The 24,860-nt window shown below is 48.7% G+C and overlaps 1 protein-coding gene across 13 annotated transcripts in view; it reads right to left on the bottom strand.

The window, feature by feature from the left end:
* Positions 1-3,356: 3,356 nt before the first annotated feature.
* Positions 3,357-24,860, bottom strand: part of LOC123181031 (uncharacterized) — a 22,093-nt gene continuing 589 nt past the window's right edge. The window contains exons 2-15 of one of the 13 annotated variants that reach the window (XM_044593241.1): positions 23,638-23,822; positions 23,421-23,476; positions 22,730-23,085; positions 22,377-22,649; positions 21,509-21,817; positions 21,289-21,429; positions 20,876-21,169; positions 20,551-20,755; positions 12,709-15,006; positions 12,403-12,607; positions 12,142-12,318; positions 11,622-11,794; positions 4,804-4,982; positions 3,357-3,789 (exon numbers count right to left, since the gene is read on the bottom strand). In XM_044593241.1, coding sequence (XP_044449176.1) covers positions 21,619-21,817; positions 22,377-22,649; positions 22,730-23,085; positions 23,421-23,476; positions 23,638-23,812 — 1,059 coding nt within the window. In that variant the 5' untranslated portion in view covers positions 23,813-23,822 and the 3' untranslated portion in view covers positions 3,357-3,789; positions 4,804-4,982; positions 11,622-11,794; ... (5 more) ...; positions 21,289-21,429; positions 21,509-21,618. Of the gene's footprint in view, positions 4,983-11,621; positions 11,795-12,141; positions 12,328-12,402; positions 12,608-12,708; positions 15,007-20,550; positions 20,756-20,875; positions 21,190-21,288; positions 21,430-21,508; positions 21,818-22,376; positions 22,650-22,729; positions 23,086-23,420; positions 23,477-23,637; positions 23,823-24,860 lie in introns of all 13 variants that reach the window. The other 12 variants (XM_044593242.1, XM_044593244.1, XM_044593245.1 and 9 more) reach the window with 12 other exon arrangements.

Below are 24,860 nucleotides of genomic sequence, written 5' to 3'. Positions count from 1 at the left end.
CTCATGTCGGCTACAGGTGCCGCCTGCCGCGGTGGCGGCCTGGCCCGCACCTCGCCTTCCGTGCAGCTTCTTTTGTCGGCCAGGGAGCGACATGGGCAGCAGTGGCCGCCTGGTCTAGTGGCGGCATGGCCTGCCAGGGCCCGTTCCGTCACGGCTCGGGGCACTGTACTAATCCGTTTTCGCCGGCCGGCCGCCTCCTGCCGTGGCGGCAGGGCCCACCGCCTCCTGGCGTGGCAGCAGGTGCCACGTGTCGCCTGCCGCGCCTGCCGCCACCGCTGAGGGGGTCCTTTTTGTCAAATTGATCCACAGGTAGTTTTTTGTCAATTCATCTCGGCAGGGGGTCCTTTTGGACAAAAAATCTAGGGACAAAACTTGGGGAAAGAGGGGTACAAAGGACCAAAAAGTCCCCAAAAAACATAGCCACGGAGGAAGGGTCCGGGCACCCGGGGAGGGACCGGCCGGGCACCCGGACCGGTTAGGGACTTGCTCCCAGGTTCGGCCGGGCACCCGGGCAGCACAGGGGGCCGGCTGGGAAGGGTCGGGCACCCGGGGGGCCAAGTCCCGGGCACCCGGAGGGGCGGTTGGGAGCTGGCGAGCGGGCGGCCAAGCACCCGGGGTAGGCTGGGGCGCGGCCCAGGTCTCGGCCGGGCACCCATGGCCATGTTGGCCGGGCACCCGGGGTGGCCAGGGGGCCGGTCCTGGACACAGCCGAAGGCCCGGGCACCCGGGGGCAGGGGACAGGCGCCCGGAGTGTCCAGGGGCCCTTCTCCTTGGTGCTTCCCGTGGCCTTCTTCCTCCTCCTTCTCTTTGGACACTTGGGTCTTCGTCCTTGCTTCCTCGCGTTGGTCTTCAGTGAACCTAGGAATGCATAGCGTGTCTTTTTGAGGTAGGATCTCATTCCCGTATGAAACCGAACGAAACTCGAAGAGGAGAGAGTCAACCTCGTTCTCGATGGCGCGTGCACATGCTCTTGTCATTGGTCCACTCGGTGCTTGCGGTGGTGATGGAGTGTCGGTGCGGGTAGACGAGGGATGCTCCGCATCCGTTAGCGCCCCGTTGCCTTAAGCATTTATCAATCTTAACATATAAAGATCAGGATTAACTAAAGATACAACCTAGGATTGATTAGCGATGCATAAAGATTTTCTACTCTTGATAGGTGATGACATGCTTTTGTTATACCAAGGCCTGGCAGTGTTGGTTTAAGTAATTCTTCAGGCGAGGTTTAACGTTTACCTTGTTCTTCCCGCTCTTGCTTTAATTATCAGCATTTTCCGACTGCAATCTATAAGGCTAGTCATAGTGGGAGTAACTTAGATAGTAACATAGCGCATTCGAAGAATTTTTTACTTATGTGGCATGTAGTTAATGAGGAGAGAGGTGTTTAGAGTAACATAATATGCTACTGTAACATAGCGCTTCCCAAAAAAGGATGAGTCTACAAGCTAATAAATAAAGCCAGCTATGATACTACTATTATGTTACTTTGCACTATGAAGGTCGTAACTTAGACTAGTGTCGTGTGCATGACACTAGTACAAGTTACTCCCCACTATGACCAGCCTAACCAATAAAAGAAGTTGCTGTTAAATGTAAAAGGAGATGTAACCTAACCAAGCAAGTAGCAGTGCTGCAATGAAATCCCTAAAGACCACCTCCAACGCAAGGACACAACCGGACATGCTTTTTGTCCGTTTACGTCAGCCAGGCGAACATGATCGTCCATTTGTGTCCCTGCGACCGCAGGTGTGCTCAACAGGCACGGGCGCACCGCGCATTTCAAACAATACATAAAAAACTAAAAACTAAAATTAAAATAGTTTGACAAGGCCCGGCCGTCCTCGCCGTTGTACATTAAACTTAAACTTAAAAAACATAAAAAAGGCACTTAAGAAAACTCTAGATCTGGCCGTCGCTCTCGTCTATGGTGAGGACGAGAAAGGGCGGTGGCTGCCACAGGTGGGCGGACGGTGCCTGACACGGCGGTGACCACATCTTCACGCCCACCCACATGGCTGGGGCAGGCACGTACTCCGACATGACAGGCATGGCCGTCATCCACGTCCAGGAGTACCCCACTAGCGCCGGTTTCCAAATCGGCTCCTCCTGCATCTCCTCCTCCACTACCACCCCATCCTCCGGCTCAGGGATGGCGACTTCACCGGCGGCATACAAGGCGAGCTGCACGTCGAGGCTGTACCACTCCTTGAACTCATCGAGTTTGGAGTCCTCGAGCATCTTCTTGAGGACCTTGTCCTGCTCTTCGTCGTCATGGCTGGTGGCGGGGACGGCAAACGCGCACGCCACGCATGCGGGATGGACTAGGAGCACGCGCACGGGACGGGCTAGGAGCACGAGCAGCAAAAAAAAGTCTGCCGCCGCATGTCGTGCTTGTCCTGGAACAACGTGTCCCATAGAGGCGAGTCGACGGTGTACCCCTAGTCGCGGAGGAGGTCAGGAGGCAGATGGGCTCGCCGGCATTGGATCTCCAAAAGACGAGCTCGGACGCTCACCGGGATGGGGGCACGGGAACCCGATCCGGGCCGAGGTGCCACCCGTTCGGCAAGTGAGCATCGCCCCACGACAACAGGATGGTCGTGTTCTAGTAGCGATGGCACAGTTCCACGTTGATGTAGGGCCGCTGCCGCGGTGCACAGCAAGAGACGAGATGGCGAAGCTTGGCGGGTCCCTCCTCTGCCCCGACGAGCCTGACAACGACCCGGCCTCCCGGTGGTGCTTCCCGGGCTTCCCCAGGATCCACTTATATCTCCCGGCGGTGGGCGACAGCGTTGGCTAGGGTTTGTCGGGTGCGTGGGGAGTAGAGGGAGAAAGAGAAGTTTGTGGGAAGTGGACTAGCCCCTCCGCATGCGCAGCCGTCTCATTAAAAAAAGCCCGATATGGATGGGGTTGTGTTGCTGACGTGCGTGACATTTAATAGGACCGGGGCGGCTAGTTGGGCAGCCGACGCGCGGACCCGAGGCAAGCGGACACCAAGAGGACACAACGCGCGTCCGTCTCGTGTCTGTTTGCACGCAAACTTGGCCCAAATGTGAGTCGGAAATGCATCCAAACGAACACAGCGGATGTAATTTGGGGATACGTCGGCGCGTGGGCCCGTCGTTTCTGTCCATTTGGACCTAAACGGACGTGCGCGGACCAAATGCGTCCCCGCATTGGAGTTGGTCTAAACACCGGTTCAACTAATTTAACCAAGCAAGTAGCAGTGCAGCACTGAAATCCCTAAACACCAGTTCACTTATTTCTATTAAACACATCCCTACTACTACAAAATCTGATAAATGAAAGACTGGAACTCGAAGCAACCATTATTTTCAGTGTGATCAGTGGAAGTAATAGAACAAGAATCTTAATGTTTATAAATCAGTGCAAGTAGCAGTGCTGCACTCAGATTCTTAAACACCAGTTCAGTTATTTCTAGCAAACACATCCCTACTACTACAAAATCTGGAAAATAAAAGTTTGGAACTCCAAGCAACAATTGTTTTCAGTGCAATCAGTGGAAGATATACAACAACAATCTTAATGTCTACTCCCTCCGTTCCTAAATATAAGTCTCTTTAGAGATTCCAATATAAACTATATACGGATGTATATAGACATATTTTAGAGTGTAGATTCACTCATTTTGCTTCGTATGTAGTCCATCACTGTCGTCATGGCCCGGAAGTCGCTTGTGCTGGTTTGATCTGTTCAAATGGAAATCCCTCTTTCAGTAAGCATCTGATCTTCAACCCTTATCATTCATAGGTGATGTGGTGTACGCCGGCCCTGGCAGTCAAGTAACAATGTCCTGCTTTGCTTAATTATAAAGCAGTGACGTCTCGATCGATTTCACTAGAAAAATAAGAATTTCATTTGCGTTTTTCTTTTCAAACGAGGCACGTGTTTCTCTCCACATTCACAAAATGTCGTCTCAACATGGAACCCGTGGGTAAAAGCCCACCCCACAATCCAACTATTCATGCGAAAAGACTACTCATATTTCATGTTTTATTTTACAACTATACAATAAGTTACACACCTCTGTCAGTCCACAGGTTGCAATTTGGCTTAAAGCTTCTAAGGTCTTTGTGTATTAGTTGCAAAAGCTCAAATTGATCTTCCAAAAACCTGGGAGCAGGATAGCCATAAGAAGTTCGCAACTCACTAAGATGCAGCATGCCTAATCCACAACCGACAATCATTTTGGTCAGATACCACCCATGTAAAGCCTCCAAAGCTTTATCGGACATGCTACCATGGGCATATTCAACAAACAAAGAAGGGGCATGATGAGGTGATTGCTGATGAGGGGACTGAAAATTTTCTTCTATTGTCGCCATATGCAGGAAAAACCTGATCAATCACCTCTGCCGACACTGATAGCTGAACTTGATGTATGACCACATGAAGAACTCTACCTCGAAGGTTAGGAATTGTACTCGGTGAGTGGTTTTCGATAATACTTGTACTCTCGTCTGGAGTTCCTGATTCAGACCATGTGTCGAACACTATGTGGGCAGCACTTGCAAATCTATCTTGAGAGTGGGAATTCATCAGGGGCTGATCAATTTGGGAGTTTAACATGTGGATATGTCATCACAGTAACTGATCCCGCAACAGCAACTCAAGAACCGAAGAAATTGATCCTCTACCGCCGCCACAAGGCACGTCACCACAAACAGTGCACTAATCGAAACAGGAGCAGGGATTTTAAGAACAGAATAAATTGATCTTCTATCGCCGCCACAAGGCACGTCACCACAAACAGTGCACTAATCGAAACAGGAGAAGGGATTTTACCAATCCAGCAGGAAGCAGGACCAACCTCTACTGTTCGTCTCACCAGCACCCAAACTTCTCAGCCACCAGCGCTGCCGTTGCTCTGGCGTCACTGTTGCCGTCAAGGGAGGGAGGGAATGGATTTTGATGGAGGTCCAAACCAGTCCGCCTCCACTTCAATTGCGCTTGAGGCAGCATTGCTGCATAGGTAAGGAAAATTTATGAGTTCTGAACAACAGGGAAAGACCAAGTATAAAAATATTATGGCTAATGAAGACAGGGCATAGTTTTGATTGGGAACGAAAACATGCGAGCATTCAGTTTGCTAATTTGCTTCAGCAATGGGACTTCGGTATCTTGTAAATTATGAGTGCCATGAGCAGATTTTCCCACATAATTTTGCTGATTTAGTTATGCTAAGTTTTGTACATACACGGTAATAATTTATGTTAAGAGGTCAGGAAAGCAACAAGACAATTTAGCACCCCCAGACTTAGTCCAGAATTTCAGCGATAGCAGCCCCAGGAACCAAGTACAGAACAAGACTATGGAACTGGAACACCACCATTAAGCCCAATGAAGGGTGATCCAGTAAAAAATCAAACAACAAAACGTAGGATGATATCAGTACTAAATCAGCCAGCAATTCAACCAGAAGGGAATTGATGCGAATCTGACAGCAAACAGTTTTGAATTACTGAACTGTAGCTAAGTAGCAGCATAAGTGGAACAACCTAAATTAGATTGCTCACCCAGATGAACAAAAGTAAACAGCTATTCAAAGAAGTTATACCCCACTTGCAGATAACAGAAGCTAGAAGGCATATTCTCCCAGAAATCAAATAGGCTCATGAATCTTTTGAGATGAGAATAATAGCTCATATGATGCAAAATCCAGCAACAAAGGCAAACATATAATCTAAGAAAAAAGATTGCACAAGTCCAAACGAGATTAAACTATTTACTCTCTTTAGGAAAGAAGCCCAATGATAACTTCAATCTACGTGCTACTGGCAGCTGAGGGATGGCAAAAGAAATGATGTTATGACCGGCGTCACTTATAGCCGGAGGAGGCCCAATGGGTGCGTTTAGTTAGGGGCTTAGCCCAAGTTATCTTATTTTTATTAGCACCGAGATTATATAAACAGTTGTAAGACACCCTTTTGGAATTAAGCAATAAGACATATTCTATTGCCCGGCTCCCCGAGGAGCCGGAACCCTAACCCTAGCCACCTCCTCTCTCATCCGCCGGCCTCCTCTCCCGTGCGAGACGGCGCCCTCGCGCCGGTCGCCGCGCCCACGCCCTCGCCAGCCTCCCTCCTTCCCGTACAATCTCCGGCAGAGGCCGGTTATTAGTTAATTTTCTATAATTACTAAGTTTTTTTCTTAAAAAAAGAAAAAAGAAAAAATAACGAGGCTCGTTCAAAGTATTCCACTCGCTAGGATCTTAGTAAATAAGCTTCGGTAGGACCCTAGCTCCTACCAATTTGGTATCAGGTAGCTTCGGTTCGGTCATGTCTTCGCCGCCGACCACCCCAACCCTCCCGCTGCCGACCGCCACCACCTCCCCGATGGCCACCACGCCGGCGCCTCGCTTTGCCGGTCACCTCTGCCGCGCCGGTTCCCGCCGTCCTCACCCCGGAGGAAGTCACCGGGGCAATCCGCGACCTCGCCACCGCGGTCCAGGGGATCCGCCTCTACCTGGCTGGCCCCTACGGGCCGCCGCCACCGGGCCGATGCTGCTGCCGTGGCAGCCGCCGCACCCGGCGGCCTCCACCGCGCTCACCGGGCCGCTGCAGCTGCCGTCGCCACCACCCGCCGCCGCCCACCACTTCTGGGCCGGGCCCTACCTCGGCGACGGGGTCCCTATTCACCAGGTCCGGTTCCCCCCTTCGCCGTCGCCACTACCGGCCTGGGTGAGCGGGGCTTCGCAGCCGGTATATACGACGGCCTCGGCGCCGCCGCACGTCCAGTCGCCACCGGCGCCACCCCCGCAGTACGGCGGGCCCTCCAGCTTCGCCGGTCCGTACGCCGGCCCCGACGGTGCTATGTTCCACGGGGGGCCCTCCATGGTCACCGACCCGGCGCCGACCCCTTCACTGCTCCGCGCCGACGAGCCGTACCACCACGGCAGCCATACCCACACGCCGCCGCGCTTCGCCAAGCTGGACTTCGCCACCTACGACGGCACCGAGGACCCCCTGAACTGGCTCAATCAATGTGACCAGTTTTTCCGGGGGCAACGGCCGCTCGCGTCGGACCGCACCTGGCTCGCTTCGTATCACCTCCGAGGCGCCGCACAGACTTGGTATTATGCTCTCGAGCAGGACGAGGGCGGCATGCCTCCATGGGAGCGTTTCCGCGAGCTCTGCCTCCTACGCTTCGGGCCTCCGATCTGCGGGAGCCGGCTGGCGGAGCTTGGCCGCCTACCCTTCACCTCTACGGTGCAGGACTTCGCCGACCGCTTCCAGGCCCTGGCGTGTCACGCGCCCGGCGTGACGACTCGCCAGCGGGCCGAGCTTTTCGTAGGCGATCTGCCGGATCATATCCGCGTGGACGTGGAGCTGCGGGGACCTCAGGACCTCCAGACGGCCATGTATTACACCCGCGCCTTCGAGCGTCACGCGCAGGCCCTGCAGCAGGCGTCGCCGGCCCGGGGCGCCCGGCAGCCAGGCAGGCCGGCCCCGATACCACCAGCGCCGGGGCGTCCGCCTCCGGCCTCTACGGCGACAACCGCTCCGCCTGCGACGCGGCCCTTCCGCCGGCTCACCCCGGCCGAGCAGCTCGAGCACCGTCGCCAGGGGCTTTGCTATAACTGCGACGAGCCCTACGTGTCGGGCCACGTATGCCCGCGCCTCTTCTACTTGTAGGCGGCCGACTACGTCGAGGAGGACACAGCCGCCAACGGGCTCGGCGACTTGCCCACCCCGGTTGCTGCGGAGGTCGCACCGGTGCCCGGTCCAGCGACGGCTCTCGTGATCTCCCTCCATGCGCTCGCGGGCATCCGAGACGAGCGGACTATGCTCTTGCCGGTGATGATCAACGGCGAGCGCCTGGTGGCCCTCCTGGATACGGGTTCCACGCATAACTTCCTGCCCGAGTCGACCATGCGCCGCTTAGCGCTCCAGCCGACGGGCGGGGAGCAACTCCAGGTCACCATGGCTAACGGCGACCGCCTCCAGTGCCATGGGATTGCGCGGAACGTGCCCATCACCATTGGCGACAAGCACTTCACCATCACGTGCGCCGGCATCGACTTGGGCTGCTTCGACTTCATCCTCGGCGTCGACTTCTTGAGGACCCTCAATCCCATTCTCTAGGACTTCGACGCCATGATGATGACCTTCTGGCGCCTAGGTCACCGCGTCCAATGGGAGGGCGTGGGTGGCGCCTCACCAGCGACGCCGCAGCTGCGGCTGGCAGTGACTGCTGCAGGGCCCGAGGATCATCTGTTGGATCATCTCCGCCAGCCCGGGTGTACGACCACCGCATTCATCTCCTACCGGGCACGGCGCCGATTGCGGTGCGCCCCTACCGCTACCCCCAGCTGCAGAAGGACGAGCTAGAGCGGCAGTGCGCGCTCATGCTCGCCTTGGGCATCATCTGGATCTCCACGTCGCCATTTTCGGCGCCGGTCCTCCTCGTCCGCAAGTCGGACGACACGTGGCGCTTCTGCATCGACTACCGTGCCCTGAACGCCCAGACGCTCAAGGACAAATTTCCTATCCCGGTCGTCTACGAGCTCCTGGACGAGCTACATGGGGCGCGCTTCTTCACCAAGCTCGTCCTCCGTTCGGGCTACCACCAGGTACGGATGCACCTGGACGATGTCGCGAAGACGGCGTTTCGTACTCATCACGGCCACTTCGAGTTCTTGGTGATGCCTTTTGGCCTCTCCAACACCCCGGCAACCTGTCAGGCCTTGATGAACAACGTCCTCCGCCCCTACTTGCGTCGGTTTGTGCTCGTTTTCTTTGATGACATTCTTATCTACAGCGCCTTGTGGGCGGAGCACCTTCAGCACGTCGCCATCGTCTTCAACGAGCTTCGAGTGCACCATCTTCATCTTAAGCGCTCGAAGTGCTCGTTCGGCACGCCTTCAGTCGCCTACCTCGGCCACGTCATCTCAGCCGAGGGTGTTGCTATGGACACCGACAAGGTGGCGGCTGTCGCGGCCTAGCCAACGCCGCACTCACCGCGGTCTCTCCGCGGCTTCCTGGGCCTTGCGGGGTACTACCAGAAATTTATCCGGGAGTTCGGCCTCATCGCGTCCCCGCTCACGCGCCTGTTGCGAGGTGACGCCTTCGCCTAGGATACGGAGGCAACGGAGGCGTTCGAGGCCCTCAAGCGGGCCCTCGCGACGGGTCCCGTCCTCCAGATGCCCGACTTCGACCGGCCGTTCATGGTGGACTGCGACGCCTCCGGTGTGGGGTTCGGCGTCGTCCTCCATCAGGGCAACGAGCCGCTTGCGTTCTTCAGCAAGCCTTTCGCCGCGCGCCATCATAAGCTCGCGGCCTATGAGAGGGAGCTCATTGGCTTGGTGCAGGCCGTGCGCCACTGGCGGCCATATCTTTGGGGGCGGCCGTTCCGGATTCGCACGGATCACTACAACCTCAAGTTCTTATTGGACCAGAGGTTGTCTACCGTGCCGCGGCACCAATGAATCAGCAAGCTCTTTGGATTTGACTTCACCGTCGAGTATCGTCCGGGCCACCTTAACACCGTGGCCGACGCCCTGCCCCGCCACGACGCCGACACCGGCGACTCCGACGGGGCGGCTCTCTGCATCCGCTCGGGGCCCTCCTTGACGACATCCGCAGGGCCACCGCGGACGCGCCGAACGCTCAGCTCCTTCGGCAGTGCCTCGATGCCGGTGACCTGGAGGAGCCGTGGCGTTTGGCGAATGGCTTGCTCCTACATAGGCGCCGCCTCTTCGTGTCGGATCACGGCGACCTCCGTCACCAGGTTCTGTTGCTGGCACACTCGGCCGGCCACGAGGGTGTGCAGAAGACCCTCCACCGTCTCCGCGCCGTTTTCTACATCCCCGGCGATCGAGCCCTGGTCCAGGACTGGGTGCGGTCTTGTGTTACATGCCAGCATAACAAGACGGAGACACTGCGCCCGGCTGGGCTGCTACAGCCCTTGGAGGTGCCCTCTCAGGTCTGGACCGATATCTCCATGGATTTCATCGAGGGCCTCCCCAAGGTGGGCGGCAAGTCCGTCATCCTCACGGTGGTCGACCGCTTCTCCAAGTACGCTCACTTCATCATGCTCGGCCATCCCTACACGGCCGCCTCCATGGCTCGTGCCTTCTTCGACGGCGTCGTCCGTCTCCACGGGTTTCCCTCTTCGATCGTCAGCGACCGGGACCCGGTGTTCACGAGGCATGTCTGGCGCGATCTCTTCCGGATGGCAGGTGTGAAGCTCCGCCTGAGTACGGCCTTCCATCCTCAGACGGACGGCCAATCCGAGGTGGTCAACAAGGTGATTGCCATGTATTTGCGTTGTGTTACAGGTGATCGTCCCCGGGCTTGGGTAGACTGGCTCGCGTGGGCGGAGTACTGCTACAACACCCCTTATCACTCCGCCCTGCGCGCCATGCTATTCGAGGTGGTCTATGGCCGACCGGCCCCGCTCATCCTGCCGGTTGACCCTGAGACGGCTAGGACGGAGGCGGCGAGCGCCCTTCTTCGCAGCAAGGACGAGATGCTTGCAGAGGTGCGCCAACGCCTTCTCCAGGCCAAGCAGCTGTCCAAGCGGTACTACGACGACCATCACCGCGAGGCAGAGTTTGCGGTGGGCGACTGGGTGTGGTTGCGCCTCCTTCACTGCTCCACGCAGTCCCTGGACCCACGCGCTAAGCGCAAACTGGGCCCTCGCTACACGGGACCATTTTCTGTGGTGGAGCGCATAGGCAAGGTGGCCTACCGCCTGCAGCTTCTGGCCGGTGCCCGCATCCATGACGTGTTTCATGTGGGGTTGCTGAAGCCCTTCCAAGGAGACCCGCCGGCGGCCACGCCGGTGCTACCTCCGACCTCCGACGGGCGCCTTCTTCCAGGACCGGCGAAGGTGTTGCAGGTCCAGCAGCGTCGCGGAGTGTGGCATTTATTGATCCAGTGGCAAGGCCTTCCGGAGGAGGATGCCACTTGGGAGCAGCTCGAGGAGTTCCGCCAACATTTTCCAGACTTCCAGCTCGAGGACGAGCTGTTTGCGCAGGCGGGGAGAGATGTTATGACCGGCGTCACTTATAGCCGGAGGAGGCCCAATGGGCGCGTTTAGTTAGGGGCTTAGCCCAAGTTATCTTATTTTTATTAGCATCGAGATTATATGAACAGTTGTAAGACACCCTTTTGGAATTAAGCAATAAGACATATTCTATTGCCCGGCCCCCCGAGGAGCCGGAACCCTAACCCTAGCCGCCTCCTCTCTCATCACCGCCGCCTCCTCTCCCATGTGAGACGGCGCCCTCGCGCCGGCCGCCGCGCCCACGCCCTCGCCAGCCTCCCTCATTCCCGTACAATCTCCGGCAGAGGCCCGGTAGGACCCTAGCTCCTACCAAATGCACACCGAACTGATATTGGGAAATAAGAACAGCAGAATTGAATATTACAAGAGTTAAATGCTAGCGCCACAAGTAGCATCATACAAGCTGCAATAAATATCCTGGTACAATATGCAGAAGTATCTACTTGAAAACTGTGTGGCCAACACCTTCGGTTTGCAGAAAGTGTGACTAATTAAAAGCTAAGAGTTAAGTATAGCAAAGACACAAGAGATGAGGAAAGAACGATTTTTCCTTTTGAAACTTCCGAATGAATGCAACAATTGTAAATACTTACATATTATCCGTATACCCATCTGGAAGCATGTCAGACAACCCAACCTTCAAATTTCACTTGATGCACTTGCATAAGTTTATGATCCAAGCACGCGAATTTCCAGTTCTTGGATCTACATGAACCACCTACTGAAGTTCTACCTCTGGTGCAATTTATTCTTTCACACATATGATCTGCACGGCATTAAGTAGACAACTGAGAATACAAGGACTGTCTTACACACCAACTTGTGGGAATGACAATGAGTCATTACTAATAAATTGAAACCAACGAGGGCCCCCCAAAGAACATCATAGATGCCCTGTGATAAGACATATACTGTGTGCAGTAACCGGTTACAATATCCCCTTCATCAGGAAGATAAAAGAGAACACACACACACACACACACACACACACACAAAACTTAAGTCCGCCAGAATAAAAGTGCATTCTAAATGAGTCATAATAAAAGTATAAACAAATAAAAATGAGTATTAGAGAACAGAACTATATGCAGGCATGCTAAAAGTAGTGATTACCTTCATCAGTGCTGCCGTACTGGTCCTTTTGGTGCAACACTATCCCCGGCCTCATGCCCACAACCTCCATCAGGGCAGACAATCAACAAACCAGACAGACCAAGAGCATGTACAGTAGTGGCAAACCAATACTGCAGTGCGTACTGGTCCTTAGTAGGAGGTGTCAAGATGAAGTAGCTGCAGTTTCTAAATATGTAAATAGATGTGTTCAACAACAAGATGGCATATACATCGGAAAAGGAACAAAAATGGAATACTTACGTGATATCTAATGGGAACAGTTCAAGTGCTAACCAGTTAGCAACTTGAACAGGAAGAAGAATACCATAGTAACATTGATAGTGGTGACAAGAAGGCGAGGAAAGCTTCTTGAAAGAACAAATGTAGAACGGTTCATGAAAATGTAGTTTCCCTTTAGTTCTTCAGCAACGTGCCGAAAGGGAATACTAATTCCTGGTCTCAATATCTACTCACAGACAAAAACAGAAACAGTCGATTATTATACCCCTGAAACATGAACTGCAGCCACTACTGAAATGACGAGAACACAAACAATATGATAAATACCGGAAAAAGAAGACTGGAAAACATGAAGTGTAGCACCAAAAAGATGCATCCAGTAATCCAATGAAGAGTAGTAGAAGCAAAGATGAAGCACGCAGCAGTTTGAACCTCTGAGATATTGTTGCACCAAACTGTATGAGGATTTCTTCCTACGGCGATCCAATCTATGGGGCAAGGCGTTTTCCCGATCAGGAGACGGTGTGGAGGCGTTGGGAGCAAGTGAGCTTGGCTCAAATTATGCAGCTCAAACACCAAATTAAGCAAGCCGAAGATCTAGGGCGGTGGGTGAAGATGGCGTCAATGCTCGATTCGCTGACCTGTGCAGCAGACATGGTCACCTCTGACAGTACATCTCTGCTCGACGTTCTCACCACCACCACCACTGCCCCGGTCTGCGTTCTGGCAGCACCATCATCTCGCAGCTCACCACCACCACCGCTGCTGCCGTTGTAACCACACCTCCGAGAGCACCCGCTGCTGCAGTCACCACCACCACCTCCGCCTCCACCGCCACTGCTGCCCACATCGTGACAGCGCCCCCGAGCAGCCTTTCTGTTGCAGCATCCACCACCGTCGCTGCCCACACCACCACTCCTCCGATCAGTGTTTCTATTCCAGTAACTACCACTGAAACCACAGCGGCAACTTCGATTGAATTCCCGGGCAGTGATATGGGTCTGACAGAGGCGAGGCGACATTACCACCACCACCGTTGACGTGTCTGCCACCGACCCAATCTGCACTCCCAGTTTATTGGCACTCACACCACCGTCACTGTTACTATGGAGTCCGTGGCGACGAGTGACGTTTCGTTGAAGAGCACACTGACAAGAACAACCACAAGAGGAAATCGTCGCTGCTAGTGGAGCTCAATCCGTCGGCTCTGTGTACCATGGCGCTGAAAATGGAGCAGTTAGCCATCTGCACATACAATCCTAGAGCCAGCTCTCGAGTTCAAAAGGCATTCGATGAGCTACTCAACAGTAGCATGAGGGTACAGCATAAAGGAATCTATGCTTACAGTCCATTCATACTGTAGTTTTTACAAATGGAATTCAGCTGTAGCACTCGGCTTCCTTGTGCTCTGGAATTTATGGGTCATCATGAACCTGGTCAGCAGGTAGCTGTGAGTTGTAAGGAAGGCTCAAACCTTATGAAGAAGCTGGTTTCTTAATAACTCTCCAACTTCCTTGGGATTCAGGAACTTCAGTGGTTTGTGAGGATACTAAAGATATGATTCCAACATTTCTGACAGACCTACAAGTGCAGTTTTCAGCTTGCAACCACTGTGGCCTCCACCCTTGTTTGTGAGCGTCTACAGAGTGCAGACTATACAGCTTGTGATTATTCTGAGCATTTGCAACTCTAACATGGTCATCAATCAAGCACCACAGCAATCGAACTTTTCAGCTCAGAGAATTGTGGCCTTTAGAGTTACTTGAGCAAGAGTGGGTTTTCCTTGAGAATTTTGAATGAGACTTTAATGTAGTTATCTCTCAGCAAGTGAAATGGTGTTCATGCATATTATCATACTGGATGCAGCAAAGCTTACAATGGAACCCTGGAATTTTTCAAATCACCCATGACTGCACATGGACAAAAAAAAAATCCCTAACCTGCCTCTGATACTCGTAGGGGATTATTCTCTATCAAAGTTTCTGACATTAATTCTTCGGACGGGACCACAACAACAGTTTGTGACATCTACAGTCAAGTGATCTCCATTCAGTTGCAAAGGAGCTCAACTGGAGCTGCAATGTTCTGTTATATTGTGAAGTTGTCCACGGTGGCGCTCTTGATGTCAGGTTTCAGATTTCTGTATCATTAGCCCAGCTACACAAACAAGGCATTACTCCAAGCTTCTGAAAATGCCTTGCCTGACTGGTTCCAACATTTTTCGAGCTAAGAAAGGGCAACAAAAATTTCCTTATGCTCCTGTATGTTTCAGTATTTCACTGAACTCATGCACTGCTTTATCAATGTTGCTGTCCTTTGACAAACATGTGCACACCAGCATATCCCATTGGCCAAGATCTCGAAGAAAATTGTGATCATAACCCCTTGAGTATTGATGAAAAGTATGCATGACAGCAAAACTATACCCAGTGAAAAGATAAATCCATATCCTATTTGAAGGATAGAAGTTGTTCAAGTGGTCAGGGTTGACTTCATCCATATTATCAAAGTTGAAAAATGGTATGCAGCACAGGAGTGTCCTTCCCAGTGGTAAGGGAATAAAAGCAAAGCTAGAACCAAGTCAGCAAGTACCGGCTGATTAAACAGGCATATTGTTAGAACTTTCTGCAAATAAGTAACAGGAAAGCAAGAATAAGAAGTGTGAATTACTCACTGTCCAACAAGGAATTAAGCTAAGAGCCCGTAGATAAAGCCAGGCTAGAATTAGCCTAATAAGGCATTGCCTCTGTTTTTCAGTTTGACTATCTGGATTCAAGCTTGGCCATCATTTAATCCATTAATGTGTGGGTTTGTAACACATATTGGTATCCTCTGATTCGTATTCTTATACTTGGGATGTTGTACTCCCTCTGGCCAGAAATACTTGTCCTAGAAATGGATAAAATGGATGTATCTATAACTAAAATAAGTCTAGATACAACCATTCCTAAGACAAGTATTTCCGGACAGAGGGAGTAGTTATTAATAAAATCTTATTGTAAGATATTTACAGTCGAAGTTCAAAGTTGGACAGTCAAACTACACACTACATTTTCAAATGGAGAGAGTGACAAAAAAGATACCGCATTAGCATGCCAACTAGATAAAACACCAAAAGGAACAAGCTTAACCACTAGCGTTGATATAACCAGAGTAGTCATATGCCTATATTTGGTACTAGTTCTCCTACGAGTGGTATCTGGTTTTATAGAACAGCTCATACAACTTACATGTGGTCATTATTTAAGTATTGGTATTTGCGGCAATAACCTCGAGCTTGAATGACAAACTTTGATTTGGAGTTATACTGCACCGTGACACGACCAATGGTAAACCAATCAGCAAAGAAGTGGCAAGCCAAGATGCACTTTTTTTTTGAACCGGGCATAACCCCTTTCCATTAACTGAATAACGGAAATACATAGTTCCAGGGCAGAAGCTAGAAGGAGGCGGGAAAGGGGAAAGCGAGTTCAACGCATCGCCAGGAAACCCACCACAGGAACTCACCTACGAGACACCTGCTATGGGGCAAAAACCAGGCGACACCTATATCTCAAGAACAGACGACTCCAGCATCAAACTTGCAGAATACAAGACCTAAACAGGCCACATGCTCGTGCAGGAGCAAAATAGGACAGTGTATCTCTAGACAGATGGGGCATCTCAAACATCCAGTGGGGGGTCTGGGTGAAGGGTGGTGTCGGAGAAGCGCTCAAAGGTGAAGCCGCTCCTCAGATCGTCGCCGAGTCCTCTGTCGCCGCAGCGCAGATCAACATCATGTTGCTTGTACTGTCCCTCAGCATCTGTGCACCCCGCTCCATTGCCTCACGGTCCGATCCTTTCAGAAGACCTGCCCACTAATTGATGAAAACCATAGTTTTAAATAGCCGGCTATAGCTCCGCTATAGCCCGCTATAGCCTTTTCAGTAGGGTGCCGCTAAATGGTCGCCTTCACAAATAGCCCGCTATAGCTGATTTGGAGGCCTGCCGCTATTTTCCATTGGACATGATTCGATCCGACGTTGAATAATCAAGAATTTCCCTATCCTTTTTACCATAAGTATTCATTTGATCTTGATCCTTGTGGAGTGAAAAAGACGCTATACTAGATCTTGATCCTTGTTTTTGGTAATCGGCGAAGATTACCATATTGATATTCAGGCGCATGGTAAACATCAGTACTCCAGTGCATTTCGCCGTCTGATTCAGCATAAATATAAAACACATGCGGAGAAAACGATCTCAAAAGGAGTTTTAGGCAGTTTAAACTCAAAGGTAGCCTGGTTGCGACTATTCCAGATAGCCCAGCAGACTGCTGCCAGCCCAAAAGTATAAAACCTAGCACCATCAGGAAGAAAGATATAGCACCAGGAACAATATTGCCAAAGGTTGTTGGGGCACAAATCGGTGCCCAGGACCGCCCCAACTGAGCGCCAAATAATTTTTGACACCGGGCACAGGAAAAAAAGATGTTGGGAAGTCTCCCGTTCGGCACAAAAGGAACACTTAGCATTGCCTGGCCACTTTCGTCGTTTCATGACATCTCTAGTCAGAATAGCATCCTGGAACAGCTGCCATAGGAAAATTTTAATTTTAAGGGGGATTTTGGACTTCCAGATCCATCGGAAATCGCAACCTGCTAAGTTGTTCTCAAGCATCTTATACATAGATTTCGTAGAGAATCTACGGTTAGGTCCAGGTGCCCAACCAATCTGGTCAGGCCCAGCAGAAAGGGGGATTTTCAGAACAGCCGCACGCATTGCACTCCACATATCATCAAGAGGGGGGTGCAGTCTTCTGCGAAACATATCACCTACATCAACCCCCCTCAACTTATCTCCTGTGAGATCAGCCAGAGTACATATGCTAAATAATTGAGGGTATTGAGTGCACATAGGGCGCAGCCCATTCAAGGAGTCCTCCCAGACTCGAGCCACATTCCCAGATTTGACTTGGATTATCCTGCCACGCATATAATATTCTCTCACTTTCATAATATCTTTCCAAATAGGGGAATCATTAAATTTACTCTTCACCGTAGCGACTGTATCCTTTTTCAGATATTTGGCTTTGACAATATCTTGCCAAAGCCCCTCTTGGGTATCGAGTTTCCACCACCATTTAACAAGGAGACTAATATTTTGTTTACGTAGGTCTTTCACCCCCAGGCCACCTTTGTCCTTAGAGCGGCAAATCCTATCCCAGCAAACCAGGTGGTATCTCTTACGTCCCCCCATACTTTGCCAAAAGAAACGTTGTCTGCGCTTGTCCAGTTTCTCAATGAAGGTTTTAGGGAGAAGAAACATCGCCATATAATAGTAAACAATGCTAGATAGGGAAAAATTCAGTAAGGTGAGCCTCCCACCCTAAGAAGCAGCATTCCCTATCCAAGACTCGCAGCATTTACCAAATTTTTCATCGACAAAGATCCACTCTAGGCATCTAAGAGAGGAAAAACTGACGGGTACCCCAAAATACCGCATAGGGAAATGGCCTATTTGACAGTTGAAAAGCTCCGCATAATATTCTAGGATACTTTATCACCTCCCACACACAAGATTTCGCTTTTAAGGTAGTTGATTTTGAGGCCCGACATGAGCTCAAAAAGATACAGAAGCAGTTTGAGGTTCACTGCTGCAGAGGGGTCATGTTCAAAGCATATCACCGTGTCATCTGCATATTGTAAAACAGCTACGCCTCCCTCAACCAGATCAGGAGCTAGACCAGTGATCATTTTTTTCCTTTTGAGCATTAAAAATCATTTTCGAAAGGCACTCAACGGCAAGGTTAAACAAGAAAGGCGAATGGAGGTCGCCTTGACGGACCCCTTTATGGCTCATAAAATATGGCCCAGACCCATTATTCAGCTTGATACTAACCGTACCATTGTTCAGAATTTTAGTTATTCACTCACACCACTTGTCACTGACCCCCCTCATCCTATGTCACTCCAATAAGAAGTCCAATTAATTTTGTCGTAGGCTTTTTCAAAGTCTAGCTTCAGCACCACCCCAACTTTCTTTTTAACATGGGTATGATGTAGCACCTCGTGCAAGGACAGGATCCCATCCATAATATTTCTGTTTTTAATAAAAGCATTCTGGTGTCGGCTGATCAACTTATCCGCGTAAATAGCTACACGGTTGTCCAGCACTTTGGTAATCATTTTGTAAGGGCAGCGAAGAAGGCATATAGGACGGAATTGTTGAATTTTTTTAGCTCCCGCCATCTTAGGAATCAATGTGATCACACCATAATTCAGACGAGCTACATCCAGCGTTCCCGCATGGAAAGCCTCAAAGATACGCATGATATCTACCTTCACAAAGTCCAGCAGCATTTGAAAAATTCTGCTGGGATGTTATCAGGACCAGGAGCTCTATTACTCTCAATACCAAACAGGGCTATTTTGACTTCTTCCTCAGAAAAAGGGCGGGTCAGAAATTCATTATCTTCGTCAGTAAGTTTCTCATGGTCCCCCCAAGTTTCAGGAGAAAGATGAAAAAGATTGCCTGGAGCTGGGCCAAATAGCTCTTTATAATAGGAGGTTGCGTGATGAAGTAAGTTTTTTGTCCCCTCTATCACAATGTCACCGTCAGTAAAGGAGTGGATGGTATTTTTACGTTTTCTGCCATTAGCAATACGATGATAATACACAGTATTTTGATCACCCTTCAGTAACCACCTCTCCCTAGACTGTTGCAGTCTAAATAGCTCTTCATTGGTGAGGATCACATTGAGTTCAGCTAAAAGGGAGGCCCTACGGCAGCACATATCTGCATCGATGGGACCTTCTTCCTCTAACTTTTCAATCTCCTCAAGATCCCGACGAATTTCTTTCTTCCTTTTTCTCTCATGGCCAAAAATGTGAGACCCCCATCCTTTAAAATACCTCTTGAATCTTTTCAGCTTGATATTAAGGATGACTATAGGGTCATTCGAGTTAACAGGCTGCTCCCAAATTTCTTTGGCTCGAGGCAAGAAAAGATCGTTGCTCAGCCAGCTAAGTTCAAAACGGAATTCTTTTTTCTTGGGAGGCCCAGGTCTGTCAGCTTTCAAGGAAAGAAAAAGGGGATTATGGTCAGATTTATCCCTAACAAGTTTACGAACCGACACCAAGGGGAATAAATCTTCCCATGCATAGCTCATAAGCACCCTATCCAGTTTTTCTAGGGTAGGATGCGCCTGTTGATTCGACCAAGTATATTTACCACCGGTTAGATGGATCTCTCTAAGGTTAAGAGTATTGATCACAGAGTTAAATTTGTCAACATATTGATTATGTCTCATATTTTTGTTCTTATCATCTCCCACTCTCAGGATGTTAAAGTCACCACCTATGACATAAGGAATACCAATATGGGAGCAGAAGGAAGCCATTTGAACAAGGAAATCCTCTTTGAATTCATATTGGGCCGCTCCATACACTACCAGGAGGGCCCAAACTGCATCTTTTTCAACATCATGAACAGTGGCTTGTAAGATAAACTTACCCACTTTCCAGGAAACAACCTCAAATTTTTCTTTTTTTATACCACAAAGGATTCCACCAGATTTACCTATCGAGGGGACCCAACGCCAAGTGAAAAGATCATAGGGGTCAAATTTTTCTGAAGTAACTATTATGAAAGTTTTTTTCATAGTTTCTTGTAACGCCAAGAAATCGACGGGGTAGTCCTTTATGAGATCGGAGAGGCAGGTGGACATCCCCTTTTTTTCCTGCCCCCCTACAATTCCAAAAAATACCACTCATTTAATCACCATAGCATTTTTTCTCCCCAACCTTATTCAAAGGCATATCCTTATTTTTTTGACTTCTAGTAACAGGTCTATTGATATTCACCATAGGTTTCCGCGCTCTTTTCTTTCTAGATCTCACCAGAGTGTATTGATTAGTATCAGATTCAGATTCACGCTCATCCCCCCATTCCATATTTAGCGGAGTCTTATCCCCCTTGGCATTAGTTAGGAAGAGAGTTTGACTATTGTTATCGTCGTGAACACTCTCAGTATTAATTTTCTGGAGGTTAGCTCTAGTTTTTTCAAGCTCACAGAGGATATCTACGCTCGCAAAATCTGTGTCAGGAACATTGACACCCATTTTAACAGCACGCAAAATCAACTCCGGATCAGAAAGAACATCAAAAGTATTGTTCGAGTTGTTATTACCTTCCAGATCACGCTTCCTGGCCACTGCTGCTGCCTTTTCATCAATTCGCATCAGGTTAGTTTGAGCAGTATGCAGGCTGAAGCGGAGGTTCTCTTCCGTAACAAGAGGAGGGGTGGGAATCACCTCGGTCTCATTGTCCATCGAAGATTCAGGAGACTGGACCAGATATGTGCTCGAGCCCTGCCCATTGAAAGCTCCATTCTCCTGCAAAGGTTTTGTTTGCGTAACATGTTTAACAGCATCAGCATAAGATCTTTTTTCAATGAAGGATACACTAGCACTTTCAGGAGATTTTATCACATTCAACAAAGGAGAAGTGCTTACATTTTCATACACAGCATACTCGCCAAAAGATAGAGCCACTTTTCTTTCTTTTTTTCAGCTTCATCATGCTCCCGAGCCAGAGTATCAATCAGCAGCGTGTTATCAAGCGATTCCTTAGACCCATCATCTTCAGGAGTATCTTGGGTATTTGCCTGACGCTTGAATTGAGCAGCACCTGACTTATCATCAGCAGTAGAGGAAGTTCCCACATTATTCTTTCCATTGCATTCTGCGTTTTCATTTTCATATGGTGTTTTCCCACGGTCCGGATCTCCATTTGCAAGCCAAGATGCACTAAATGCTCCAGAATAGAACTACATTAATTGGTGCTTAATTGTTATAGAAAGATGCAGCACCATTAACAGACAAGTACAAGGAGGAGGACATTGAGAGAAATAGAGCAAGAAACATACCATCAGAGCAGCTTTTAACGGTATATAGACAAGGATTTGCAAGAGTCCATCCTATGAAACAAGGTTCAAGTACGTATATAGCCAGCCAAAAAACGTTGGAAATGTTGATGACAACTCAGAGACCATTTTCCTGAAATTGATCTGAAAAACAATAACTAAATAAGAACAATGATCATCATGAACATTACTAAATAATTAAAAGAAAGGAGAAGATTGTTACGTGTGTGTGGCTGTATAGAAGTTCATCACGTTTATGTTCGATTAAATTCCTGACAAAAGTAAGCAAACTCAGAAAAGTGTCTTTATAATCATCATCAACCTTTAAGCTCTTCAGATAGTTACTGGTTTCACTTTCTCTTTCCAACTAGTTGACAACCCAGGGAATTGTTTATTGAGTTTCTCTTTCAACTGATTAGCTTGCTTAGGTGTTAACTCATGCATTCTCTGCTGAAACTCATAATAGCACATGATTTTATCAGCATCTTCCTTGATTAGCAAAGGATGTCCGAGAATTGTTTTACCACAGAGGCTGTCGTTCAAAATTCAAAATAGAATATTAATCAAATGAAATCAATGTTAAGTACAACTTCAAGTAATTCATAGAAAAAATATACTCCCTCCGTTCCTAAATATTTGTCTTTCTAGAGATTTCAACAAATGACTACATACGAAGCAAAATGAGTGAATCTACACTCTAAAATATGTCTATATACATCCGTATGTGGTAGTCTATTTGAAATCTCTAAAAAGACAAATATTTAGGAACGGAGGGAGTATTTAGCAATTATGCAAGCTCCCCAAAAACATCATTCATCACAATTATTCACGCAAAATATTGCAATGCTTTCGTTTGTCTGCAAGCAAAACACTACAGTGCTATCTATACTGAAGTTTTTTCCATTGCAATACTATGACATATATTATGCAATGTTAATGAGTAACATTGTGAAATGCGAACGTCTTGTGTTACCTAAATAAAGGTTTCAATTACTAGACTTGCCAAGAAAGCAATGCAAACGTATTTCCAATGAAGCTTAAATGCAAGTGATCTTTTAAAGAAAGTGTATAAGTAAACAAACAAATTATACCTCTGTTCAACAAGCTCTTTTAGTGACGGATAATCTTCGCAACCTGTAATCTTTAGTAGCTCCAGAAACGACAACACACCTCGGCGTTCATTTCTCTCTGTTGAACCTGAGTCATCTACTCTGCCATCTTTTCCTATTTTTCCATGGGCACCTACTAATCTTGTGGAGTACTTAGAAGAATCTCTCTTGGACCACATATAGCTGTGTATATCAACTGTGCAAGGATGGCTTAGTCGCATCGTATGAAGAGACTCAAGGCTGCCAAAAATATTTCTGTGAAAAGGTGTTAAACATTAGTCACAGTTTATATAAATAGTATATGAAGTGACATTTTTGTTTTATGTGATCCCTACCTTATATTGTCTAGCCACTTAAACTTTAGTGATTTAATGTTGAAGCAAATAGAGTCCATGGTCTCCATTTTATAATATTCCAGAGGTTCATATACCACAACATGTTTTTTCAATGGAATGCAATAGGTGAAGAAATAAGCTTTAGCAATCCCTTCATGGGATACAGCAACTGATGACTTGTATATTTCCTTCGCATGATTAAGATTTTCTGCTATCAGGAAAGAGCACTCGGTAGATGTTGATCCATCAATATCATGCTGAAAACAAAAACTCCCTTGATAGAGTTTGCCTTCTACTGGTGCTTCCTCAATATTTTGAATACTGTATTGCATCACAATACCTCCAGAGAATACATTCTGCATGAACACAAATGAAGTATAATGTAGTTGTATTAACAAACACCCTCCGATTAGTGAGCCACGATTAATATGGATCGGAGGGAGTATTATAATATAGTTGTGACGGACATCTTGACGACAATAATTTTGCTAAATATCAATTCGAACTAAAATTCATCATCTCTTTAAAATTAATATATGAAATTGGAATAAGGCCGCCCTTACATACCCCTGCTAACTTTATTGTTCAAGTACTAATGCAGAGATATCCCTTACTCTTCGATTGTTTCCACAACAACAACAACAATCATTCAAAATTAAATTACAGTAAGAACAAAAATGTAAGTATTTACCGGTTTTAATTTGTTAATTCTCATCTCACGAGCAATAGATAACCATGTATCATCTCCTGCATCAAGAGTGATATAAGAAGCAGTTAGATCATATCTTATGATTCATACTTATGTCAAACAGCTACTGGATAATGTACTGCATCAAGGAGAAACAGTTATAGCATATATTCTTATTCATTCTTAAGTCAAACACATACTAAGATATGACTTTGCATACCAGTGCTTGCAGAAACAATGCCTGCTTCACCACTTGCTTCCTCTTTATCTAAATCAGCAAGCTCCGAGTGAACACTCCTTCCATCACTCTCCGGATCATCAACCTCCGTATCATTACCAGTCTCTTCATGATGACGCGTATTCTTTCTCCGTGATTTCTTCTTTTTCCTTCTCATTTTTTACTACCTGTATGTGTAACAGAATGATGATCATCAAGCTGATAACTCCTAGGCAAACAATAGCAATCCAAACTCCTATGCAGCATCTGAACCAAGTTGTACAAACAACAGACCATACAAACAGTGTATATTACAATCTTAAACTATCACCAAACTCCAGGAAACAACAACCTCAAACTCTGAAAAAGGGACAAATTTCAACCTCAACCTCAAATATCACCAAGTTGTACAAACTCTGAACCAAGTCGCCGGAGGTGGTGGCGGCGGCCAGCGGGGTCGAGGTGGGGGCGTCAGAGGCGGCGGCGGCAGGGACTGGGTGAGGTGCGTGCGGCTCCCACAAAATGGATTATTTGCCCATTTTACTTCTACTAGTACCAATCCCAAGCCAATGTTCCTATCGACGCAGAAGTAGGCAGCAAGTGTGGAAGCGGAGATTTATGCCACGATAAAGCAAATGCCCTTTGCAGAGTTGCAAACCCAAAACAATCGGAACTCGCGTGCACCAGCAGAGCATGAGATTATTGCACCCAAACCTCCCGGGTAAAGCAGTTCGATCACGAAATAAGAACCAAACACCTAACCGATCATGAAGAAAAGAACCGCACGGAGAAATGCTTCTACCTCCGTACCAACAATCGGACGCACGCAGTAACAGGACGGTTCTAGAAAAATCGCAGGACGGCCTGACGGCCTCAATCGTCTATCTAGAGATGGAAAATCGCTAGGATCAGGGGCAGCGTCTGCAATATCACACAGCAATCTCGAATCAAACAACCCGGGACCCCTACCCTAAGCAATCACATTGGGCAGAACGCAAATCCCCCAAAACGCTCGTCGAATCGAACCAAATACGCGCCGTGGAACCGAGCGAGCGAGACCAGCGCTAGCACCGGGCTCCGGAGATCGATCACACGAACCTCTGGACGCATCCAGCATCGAATTCAAAGCACACAGAACCCCCAAAACGTCCACATTACACAGAAACAAAATCCCCTACCAAACACGCGCCGTGGAACCGGGCGAGCGCGACGAGAACCAGCACCCC

The sequence above is a fragment of the Triticum aestivum genome, chromosome 1D (genome assembly GCF_018294505.1).
Source record: "Triticum aestivum cultivar Chinese Spring chromosome 1D, IWGSC CS RefSeq v2.1, whole genome shotgun sequence".
Classification (NCBI taxonomy): Eukaryota; Viridiplantae; Streptophyta; class Magnoliopsida; order Poales; family Poaceae; genus Triticum; species Triticum aestivum.
The sequence above is the reverse complement of the archived record's forward strand: the minus strand, read 5'-3'. Positions and strand labels throughout refer to the sequence as shown.